This window comes from Poecilia latipinna, unplaced genomic scaffold (assembly GCF_001443285.1).
Source record: "Poecilia latipinna isolate Pla-1442-1.1 unplaced genomic scaffold, P_latipinna-1.0 Scaffold347, whole genome shotgun sequence".
NCBI lineage: Eukaryota > Metazoa > Chordata > Actinopteri > Cyprinodontiformes > Poeciliidae > Poecilia > Poecilia latipinna.
The window spans coordinates 355,611-366,988 of NW_015112963.1; the positions used below are offsets into that span (position 1 = coordinate 355,611).

Consider the following 11,378-nt stretch of genomic DNA (forward strand, 5'->3'; position numbering starts at 1 on the left):
GCATTGGCACACATCTCATCTGTTTAACTGTAGATTGGAGTCAATCTTCAATTTCTGACTTATAAAAGCACAAATAGTTTAAGGTTTACATTGTGATGTAGTAGTCTGAAAGGCAAAGAAGGCGTTGACTGTGGCCTACTGCAATTATCTGTAATTAAGTAGGTGGATTACCAGCATAAATCTGGTGGAATGTCAGAAATATCTGGAATGTTCAACAAGACACTCTGGAATGAAGTAAAATTTAAAACAAAGGCATTAAAGAAGAATTTGTACAGGTATTTGAATTTGTGCAGCTATTTCCCAGCACACCAGACCAGAATCTGTCATAATGTTAAATATTTTTCCTTGTTCAGCCATGAAGCTTTGTGAATCATTTCTCATTGTGTTAGCTAACACAATACAGTTCATCAGCTGTGAATTCCAGTTGATGAACGCTCATGTGATTAAAACACTTTTATGACATGAAGCAAATTGTCCCACCTTCCCTCTTTAATTAAATGTGTCTGACCTACAAAACTTTCACTGTTACAGTATGTTGACACATATGTGCCATTAACATCGACTAACACATTTAGGGGTAACTTTAAAACACAAAACAATGAAGATTGTCTGTTATTGCTGATTTGGGACTTCACTCCCGTTTGTTAAACCAACAGACACAGGACAACTTCATTTTGAACAATATATTGCACTATTGTCACTGTCTGTTCACATATAGTGTGTACACAACATAGTTGTGTTTGTGAAGTTTCTATTCTTTTTTTTTTACATTAAAATAAAATGAGAAAACACAGAGATATTACACACGGCTTCAAATTAACCAGCCAGGTGAAATTTTAACACGTCTTGATTCAAAAGACTAAATAACACTGGCAAACACAAAACAGAGTTTTCGAAGCCACAATCAAATATAGTTTAACCAGTGAACTTTTTGAATTCATAAAATTTTACCCTCCTGTTTTAAAACAAGTTTTACATATAGAGAAGATGTTTCTCCATGGAAGAACATTTTGAACAAGTCAGTATCTCCTAATGTACAGTGAAGTCGAATGAAATGTTTTAATTAAATAATTTATTGCCTGAAATACCAACGTCTTCTCTTTCATGACTACAAATGAAATCAGTATATGCACGTCGCCTTGTAGGTATTAAATGCATGCATACAAAATAAACAAATTTGTCTCAATAGAAATAAATTCCTTCACTTCACAAACTTACTTGACTTTGTTTTTACACATTTAAATTCATATTTCACATTCACATAAAGATCAATTTAAAGGTGAATGGCCACAACGAAGAACCAATAAAAAAAAAAATGCATGTATCTCTGTACACTATGTATCAAAAATTAGCAGAAACGTAAAAGGAAAATGAAAATTGTAATTAAATTTGATATGATTTGGATAATTCCCTAAAAGTTAAAAATATGGCTTATACTCTTAGTAATCTTGTTATATATCATATTTCACTCATATATAGTACTCTTTTATATTATTTAGGCTATTTACAAACAAAAAAGTGGCTGTCGGCAATGTTTGGACTTATTCTGAGAAATGGATTGAAAAGATGTTAAATAAAGCAATATGTAGGTGTTTTTGTAATTTTTAAAACAGGATAACTGATTCTCTTGTCATGATATTAAAAGTATGAATCACTGTCTGAAATTGGCTAGATCAGCTCAAAGACAAAATCATGGCACACTGCGTAATTCCAGGACACTTAGTATTTGGTTTGATGGGACTGGACAAGTGTGAAGAAGAGTGTGACGGCAGGTTGGAGTGGGAGAGGCTGGTACAGCATTAATTAGAAGGATTTTGTAAGAAGTTAACCATATTTCCAAGCAAAACCCTGTTACTTTTTATTGAACATATCCATCAGAGGGGCTGGGATGAATTTCATGACAGTATCCACGATGCTCTCCTCTTCCTCCTCATCGCCGCAGCCGGTGGGGACGGCCTTTTTAGGGCGGGTAAGGCTGCCCTCTGAGGCCTGCTCCATGGCAGCGGCCGCCTCGGCTTCCTTCTCCTCCTTCTTCTTGATGCCATACTGCAGGAACAAGAAAGGAAAAACAACGCAGCAGGCCAGATTTTAATAACATTTGTCTTTAAAGAACTGGCTTTTGATCATGTGTTTTGGTTTTTTGAAACCCATGTAATTGAAAATGTGTAGTTCACCACTTTGCATTGTTACATATTTTAAAGAATACTCATAAAAGAGGTTGAATGTCACATGTTGATTTATCTGTTTTTTATTGTCCGAAAATTGCATTTTTACACCTTGTTTCCATTGTGGCTTTTATTTTTGCGAGACGGTTTATGAAAATATCAGGGATTACAACCACTACTCAAACAAACAAAAACAACTATCAGCTATGTCCAGTTGGTGCCTATGTGGTATTGAATAATTTAAGTAAGTTTTGTCATTCCATCTACTTTTTGTTAGGGTCACTTAATTCTCTAGACATTGTTACTGACTAATATACTTGTTTTCCGATAGCTACTTCCAGCAGACATTTTTTTTTAACTTTAACTCTTTATTTTTCCTTTTAAATATGCCTAATTAATTATGAAATCTTAGATAAAATATAAGTAACCAAATCATGAGCTGTGGATATAGGTTTGAGGAAAATAAATCTGTACTTAGCAGCAGCAGTTACATTTAAAGTTAACACATGGAGGCTATGGACCCTTTGCATGTTATTGTTTACATCCGGAAAATTTGCGCATGCGCACAAAGCTGGAGGGTTATTCTTTTCCATGCANTATATATATATATATATATATATGAGCCACTCCTCAGTGGTAAAAACATTGTCAAAGGGTTAGTAGAGGAGTCATGTTGTGATGACAGAGTTTTGGAAAGAGGAGGACTTTCTTAAAGCGACAGGGACCCAATTACCAGGTGCTAAATTACAAGGTCAGTTTTTATTGATTTTTATAACAACTGAAGGTAACATAGTTACTTGCTTGGGGTAATAAATGATATTATGTGGTCAGAAAACACCCGATCCTGCCTCTTTGTTGCCTGACTTTGAACACCATTTTTTTTTTCAGGTTATGATTCTTTATTTGCTTGTATTCATTTTTGTGTAACAGCAGTATGAGTGAAGCTCCTGGATTTCTCTGAGTTTGCTCTTTGACACACTGGGAAACCGTCCAGGTGTTACAGCACCTCTTGCCCTGGTCATCTGGAGCAAATCCACGGAGACCTGAATCAGATAAAAGCTGCATGTATCATGGGCTGAGGAGTGTTTAGGTAACCCTTACGAGAAGAACGACTGTGATATATTACAGTCTGTCCACTGGGATGGAAAATATCTCACCTTGAAAGCTCTACACTGACACATCTATGAGTCCTTGAACGTGAAGCCTAATTAATCATCACCTGGGATGACAAAAATGGCAGCTGGAGGTGAATAAAGGAGATAAAAATAAAACACATATTACGTATTGTAAGAAAGTCTCATCCAATCACCTAGTCGCAACATGACAACTTCCCAAATGCACTGATTTCCAAATAACATATAGCAGTCGGTTCCAGTTAGGGATTCTAGCATGAAATATTCATAGAAAATCATTTTTCCAAATCCGACTGCACACTGGAGCTTGAAGGGCTCGCAACGCGTCACACCACCAACCTCATGTTGAAAACCGACGTGTCGACATCCGATCAAAAGTAAGACAATAAAGTTAACTTGTCCCTGTTCTTGAACAAAGTTTCTAGGGTGGTGCCTGTCTCTGTAGACTTTTGCCAATTTGTAGCTTGGTAAATATTAAGAAGTTGCATGAATGTTTGTTTATTGGAATAGAGGAAGCTGTTTTGATAATTATAGCAAAACAGCGGAGCGGGAGAGCGCGGGAACAAACAGAAGAACGTGTGAAGGAAGAACACAATGCGAACTGCGAGAGCAAGTTGAACTTCTCACAACCGGAGCTCGGTTCTGAGAAAAGTTGAGGGGGGGGAATGTGAGAGCGGCAGAAGACGGCTGTGGGGTGGAGGGGGAGAGGGGTGAATGTCAGAGCTGTAAAGACGAAGCGAGCGGGGGAACAGAAATAGCTGAGGCCCATTATCGTCACCTCCACCTGTCTGGCTGTCACACCTCTAATTACCGCTGCAAATAGCAAGCAATGTGAATGTGTGTGAGTGCAGAAGTTTGTCTTTGTGTGGATCAGAGTTGTTCTTTTTTTCCTTGTAAAGGTTGCATGTTGAGTCACTGTATTTCATTGCTCATACTTTTTGTTTATCTGTGTGTGTGTGTGTGTGGGGAGATTATAGCTTTCCTGTTAACCACCTAGCAGCAGGAGGCAGCCTGCTGAGAGAAGCTTAAGATAAATCAAATCCTTCCTGTAATGTGACAGCAGCATTTCCGTGAAACCACTATCACTACTAAACTGTTGAATTTCCTTCTCTGAGCTTGTGTGTGTACGCGTGTGTGTGTTTGTGTGTTTTGGCACGGCAGACTCTGAGGAAGGCACGCAAACACCACAGACGTTTTGCAGAAGAACGCCGCGTCGCCGATGTAGGTCAGGCAGAGAACTGCAAAGTTCTCGGACTTAAGCTTCAAACCAGATGAGACCAGAGCCGCGATGCAGTGGCACGGTGTCGGCCCACCCACTCATCCCAAAACACACGCATGCACGACTCCCATGGAAGGGGATGCACGCTGTCACACACACGCACACACACAGTCGTGCTTTCATCACTTGTGGGGACTTCACATTGACTTCCATTAATTTCTACAGCCTAATCCTTACCGTAATCCTAACCCTAACCCTACCCATCACATACCTAACCTTACCTTAACCTTTACCCTAAACCTAACCATCACAGACCCTAAAACCCAAGAACAATTTCCCTCATGGGGACCAAGAAAATGTCCCCACAAGGAGGAATGGTCCCCATAACTCCACATTGTAGACAGAAATGGGTTCCCATAAGGATATAAAAACCTGGTACACGCACACACACGCACGCACGCACGCACGCACAGATAAAGTGTTTGAATCTGGGTCATTCATGAAGGGGAAACATTACTGACCTTTTGCTGCAAACAGGTATGTCTTAATAAATTAGACTATCACAGTCAAGTAGCATTATTCCACATATTCAATTGGGGGGGGGGAAAAGGAAAGTTATATGTTCTATTGAGGAAAAGCTAGATATTTACATATATTGTATAGAAAAATAGACATATAATCTTTTCTACAAATTTTGACACCACTGACATACAGATCAGGGTTCTGTGTCCCAGACGTCATTTTGGTACAAAACAGGCAACACAATAGAAATAAACTTAAAATTAACCCTGCTGGTAAGACTGAGTCTTGATCTACACTAGCGACAAAAGTCCAGTTCCAACCACGTGTTGGAAGAAGTCATCACTCCAAACGGAACGTAAAAACCCAAATTGTAGTTTGCCAATATTTTCTGAGATGAAAAAAACTTCTTCTTTTTTTTTCCATGCCCAGACATGTGTAACCAAAACTGAATTTTTGGTTATATTGATCACATTTATAATTTGAGAAGCCTGGGAACACTGTAGCAACTGTGAAGCACAGGGGTGGCAGCGTCATGATTAGTTGCAGGAGGAGGCAATTCATAAAATAGATGAGGAGGATTGTCAAGAAGGCAGCTGTCAGAGCAAAACCTCAGCAAAACCATGGACTAATTACCTTCAGGTGTTTTTTCTTCTTTTTTCAAATTATGCTAAGTAATAAAAACAGGAAACCAAAGCCTAACCCATGTGATCCACAGGAGGTGGAGGATGGAGAGTCCCAGGTTCGGGTGGTGAGTCAGATTTCCAGAGGAGGAGAAGGAGAACCAACGTTTGCTTAATTTCTACTCGTCTGGGAGACGTTTGGACTAGATGTTACTGTTTAACCCTCCTGCAGTCTCAGCGCGACGCTCAGCAAGAGCGCAGCAGATGTCACGGTTGGCCAATCAGGGGCCCCATCAGCTCTTCAGTTCGTAAAACCACAAAAAGAAGCTCATAAACCGGCGACCCAGCCAGAACCGCACATACAGCGCAAAGTTCAGTCGGGTTTCACTTGAACCCTCTTAGAAATACAGAAGAGTTCAGACTCCACTCATTCATTTTTAGCTTACAGGAAAGTGTATCTGGACTTTTTATTAACTTTAAGTTATTGTCATTAACATTAATTAAAATAAAAAAAACTTGAAATATATCCATGTGTCTTATTTATATCAGACACAAGCTTCACTCTGCACTAAAAACAATTAACTGCCTGATTATATTCTAATTTCCTGAGATGAGCACGGACAAAACAAATTAGTTGACAACAACTGCGGGTGTGACGTGACACACACCGGGTGAGGAAGAAGATGAGCCGAGGCCTCGCTCTGATCCGTGTGTGTCCTCCGTCGACCTCCGCGTTCCCTCTACTGGAACCCTTTTATGTTCCCGCAACCTGGTCATCAATCTCCCGCGTCGGGCTCCGTGTGTAAACTGCAGAGGCAGCATCATATGGCACCTGACAGCTTCCATACTTTGTGCCTCTGCTCAACAAAACTGCTGAACCGCTGCCAAAAGAACGAGAGGCGGCGAGCGGCGCCTCGGCGGCGTCCGGGGCTTACCATCTGTTTACGACTCTGAGCACTTCATCTCGTTCGGGTCTTTGTCAGGTTTACGTTTGATGTCATAAGGCTTCGTGTCCGTCTTTGCCCTTTAAACGTGGAGTTACTGCCCTCCGCCGCATAGGTGGTTCTGTCTGAGAACAGTGGGCAAACCTCTGCAGAGAGAGAATAGAAAAACGATGCACGTCTGAACACCCGAGGGTGAACGGGGGGGGGTTAATCGATTGGTTATGTCATGGGCCTGTGGGCATGCGCCAGCAGGAAGTTTTCATGTCATAACTCGCTTTTCACACTGTCACAGTGTCAAAAATGTTTTAGAAGATGCATAGGAGGATCTAATCGTTTGTACTTAAAAGAGAAAATCAATACGTTTTTCTACTGGTGCCAAAAAAATTTCAAACACCTATGCTACTAAAGTTTTAATAACGTTATCCAACATTTATTATTTTGGTTATTTTGTAGATGTTTCTGCTTCCACTGAAATGGGCATTTTTAGTTGTAGATGTTTTAGGTAAAACGTATCCCTCTTTCTACCTTCTAACCGGTTTTTTAAAATTTACGAACAGGAACGAAGGACGGCGCTCGTTGATTTCTAAACGTGGCTGCAGTGGTTTTCTTTCATCAAGTTAAGGCTCTACAGTTTAAACAGCAGAGGATTTTAGCCAGCTTTCTTTGTAGGATTGTTTTAATTCAGCCACGTTACGTGACTCCCTACGAAATGCAACATCTCAGAGAGGTTTGAGTTCAGATTGTGACTAAGTCACTGTGAAATTTAGATTTTTCTTAAAAGATATCTTATTTTAGCCATTCAACATTTTCTGTATGCTTGAATTTAAAACAACAAGCTGAATGCCACACAATTTCCCTGTCTGAGAGCAGAACTCATCAGATTCAGATTGTCCCAAAGCATCAAACGAATCCCAGATCATTACGCCGCCACCACCGTGTTTGATAGTCGATGTGATGATGAGTTTTTTTTTTGTTTTGTTTTTTCTGAATCCTGTGTTTGATCTAATGGTGCACACACCTTGAAAAAGTTACACTTCTGGTTTCATCCAACCACCGAGTATTTTATCAAAGTTTTTTCTCTGCCGAATGTGAAATGGATGTTTTTGTTGGATGTTGTGGATGCAATCATTATCATTAGGAATATTAATAATAATGCATTTACATCTGAGCTCACATCAGGCAAACCCCTTGATTCATCAAACTGGTATTTTTCCAGTTCATTTCCTCCACCCCCCATGTGTCATGTGACAACAGTTTGCGGTGCTGTAAGATCTACGACTGGGATGCAGGTGTTGCCTGACCTGCCTTTTGCTAACTGGAGCACAAGGTGCCCTGAAATACAGCAGCACAGAGGGGAGCAACCAAGAAATTCAATCAAAATCCTACGATCAGCGAAGTTTAGGAAAACAGAAACGTGAGGATGTTGACACCTTCCTTAAGAATGGAAAAAAGCATTTCACTGAAAACAAAACGTACAAGTATTGGTCATGGGCAGCTTATTGTTGTGATTACGTAGATAGTTGTCAGACAAGGGAAGTAGGACAACAATGTCACTTCCCGCTTGGCATGGAGCAAGAAGAAACATTTCACCTGGTCCAACAACACACAGTTCATCTAAAATGTTCAGATTCCCTGCTGGGAAAGCCAGACGGATGAACACAGCTGTTCAGCACGGCAGAGGGAGCGTAGTGCTGATGCCCGGCGATTCTTTGGCCAAATAAGGCAGATTAATGAAGAAAAAGGGGCTACATCTGCAGCTGAATGACTGACACTTAAACATAAATTAATTGGAAAAGATAGGCAAAAACTTTCAACACAACTTTAAAATAGTAAACTGTGTCTAAAACTAAAACAGATTAAATAAAATCTATTCGTTCTGGCAGCAACAGAAACTGTGTGACTGAGCTGCAACCTGCAAAGCAACATTTGTTCACACTGTAAAAACAAACAACAAAAAAACGTTACTTTGTTTTACTGTATAAACACAGTAAAATCTGTATTTATATGGTCAAATTTATATATTAAAATTTATGTGATAAAGTTCTGTGGTGTCCACAATAAAATTGTTAGAAACTGTAAAACAAATTGTATTTTGCCCATAATTACTGTAATTTACAGTATATTAGAGACGTCTCTAATTTACGGTAATACAGCAGCTGAGGTTGCCAGAATTTACTCCTATTTTTCCCGTCCTTATATGGTAAAATTCTGGCAACCACAGCTGTCAATTTTACAGTAAATTAGAGATTTTTTTTATTTTTGACCATTGTTGTAGCAACAATGTCCTGGCTCAAATCCCTACCAGGGTGTATCTGCACGGATCTTTCAGATGCTTATTTTTGTTTATTTTACAGGTTATTCTGTCTTCCTGCAAAAAATATAAAATAAAAAAATTAAATAAAAAAATAACAACATGCATGAAAGTTAAATGGCTTCTAGAAATTAAGTTGAAGAAAGTCAGTTTATTAAAAAAAGAAAACGGTTTGTCTCATCGTCAGGATTTCTGCATGAGGCTCCTGCTGCCCTAATCTGCTCTGCTTTATTAATTCAAACACAAACCTCAAATCTGCTTCCACACGTTTCGCTAATTGCTTAAATAATCAGAATGAGCACAAAGGTTAAAGCGTCTTATTAGCGAGATAAACGCGCCGTTCGTTTCTATCCTTTCGGGCGAGATGTCGGCGGTCGTAATTTGTTTCACGGGGTTCGTCTTATCATGCTGTCCACATTCCCAATAAAGCCCCTTTGGAGACACACAACCTTTTGTGCTTTCAGGGCAGCCCGCCGCAAGTTAAGTCGGGACTGCAACCACAGAATGATAAGAGTGTCCGTTACGCGCTCTGCATGCCCGCACCGTCTGCATGATCAATGGGAGGGCTGCCTTCCTCTCACCCGCTCTCTGTTGAGCATGTTAGGCGGTAGCTGCGATGCTCCCTAAGAGTAAAGATCAAGGTGGGGAGCTTATCCTCCTCCTGTTCAGCAAATGCATATTTCCCCATGACAACAGATTGAAGGTGGAGCTCCAAATCGTATTATTTCCCCTCTTATCTCTGCTTTCTTTTCTCTCTCTCTCTCTCTCTTTTTGCTTGCAAAACTTTTAAGTCCTACCTACAGAGCCTTTACGGGCTTTTGAGCATGTGGGTGTTAAACGTTTGCTTTTTTTCTTTATTTTTTTAAGGCAAATTTGACAAAATGTGCAAGACACTCTCGCTAAACGTGACATTTGTTAGAGTACACCCAATATGCCTTTGTTTTTGTTACCTGTTACTTTCTTCCTTCCAGAGGTGGGATTGTGTTTGCTTGGTGCATGAATAGTTGACCAAGCAGTTGAGCAAGAGAAGCAACTGATACTCCCAGCTTTAAGAGTCTGACCTTGCTCTCAGTCAAACAGACTTACTAAGATGTGGTGGTGGTAGCACTGCCTAACACAGTCTGCACTTTCCTAGGACGAAGGAGTTACTTTTTAAGATCTTAGAGGTTATTTTTCAGAAGGTCTTAGTTTGTTTTTTTTTTCCAGAATTTGTTGCCTGGTATGTTCCTGGAAAGTAAATTATCCGGTGAGGTTTTTTGAAAGTGCTGGGTAAGTTACAAGAAAGTTTCCAGTAAGTTCACGGAAGTTACAGCGAGGCTTATGCTAAGTTATAAAAGTACTTGGGGAATACCACAAATAAGTTCCAGAAAAGTATCTTACAGAAGGGCACACAAAACGTTGTCAATATTACACTTATACAAGAAAAATCCCAACAATTTTGCAACTGCAGTGTTTCCATTAAATAAGAAACACAATTAAAATCACATGTGAATAAGTTTGTCATTTAAAAACATGCACCACCATCATCCTCCCGTCGTCTTCTTTGTCTTTTCCCCCAGTGGTAACATTCTGTTGTTGATAACATGACTCGTGTATTTAAAAAAAAAGTGTTTATGTTAAAGTTTTGCAAAATACATTCATTTTGATAAATTGTAGTGCAAAAAAGTCTTATTAAAAATGTAACTTTTATTTTACTTTATTATTTTTTTCCAAAATTGGAGTGGTTTCAGTTAGATTTATTTTCATAATTCCAATGAAATACATTTTTATTTCCAAGTTGAACTCTCTTGTGAATTTGGAAAATATGACAAAGAAAACTCACAATAAACCTAAAAAGAAATCTCACTGCAGTTACAATAGTTGGGGATTTCATGTAAAGTTTTGCGTGCAGGGAAATGGGCTCTTTGCACTTTAGCTTTGCATTTGGAGACAAGCGGCTCGGTCACTTCCGGTCTACTGAAAATGGCATTTTACTCTCGGTGCTTATTCGACTTGCCCAAGGTAACAATTAATGATACATCAATCCGAAGCTCCAACAAGTAAGCTGGAGAAAGATTTTAAGATGTATGCCTCGTCATACATTCACAGACACGATGGTGAGTTTTACTTTCTTTAAACTTTGTGGCTAACTTTAGCTTATGCTAGTAGGTAATATTCTCGGACATTTTTTTTTTTTTTTTTGCAAAAATGTTCTATTTAAGTATCTAAACATTCTAACGGACAATGTATTTATCTTATTTTCAAGTATATTATGTGTGTTTATTGTCGTTAGTGTCACAGACTAACGGGGAGGTTACGGTTCGGACTTTTTACTTCTGAAGCCTGACGGAGCTCAACAAGCCTCATAGCTTGACAGTAGCGCAGCTCTGGTGTCAGAGATCTGGTTCAGCTGTTCAGGTTCAAAGTTGCTGCTTTTAGAAAAATATGACCGTGTTGCTTCATGTCTCCGTGTTATTTCGTTTTA

At 39.3% G+C, this 11,378-nt stretch overlaps 1 protein-coding gene across 1 annotated transcript in view; it reads right to left on the reverse strand.

Moving 5' to 3' along the window:
• Positions 1-1,733: 1,733 nt before the first annotated feature.
• cplx1 (complexin 1) overlaps positions 1,734-11,378 on the reverse strand; it is a 22,580-nt gene continuing 12,935 nt past the window's right edge. Inside the window, exon 3 of the mRNA XM_015035730.1 lies at positions 1,734-2,048. Within this exon, the coding sequence (XP_014891216.1) occupies positions 1,852-2,048 (197 nt within the window). The 3' untranslated portion in view covers positions 1,734-1,851. The remainder of the gene's footprint in view (positions 2,049-11,378) is intronic.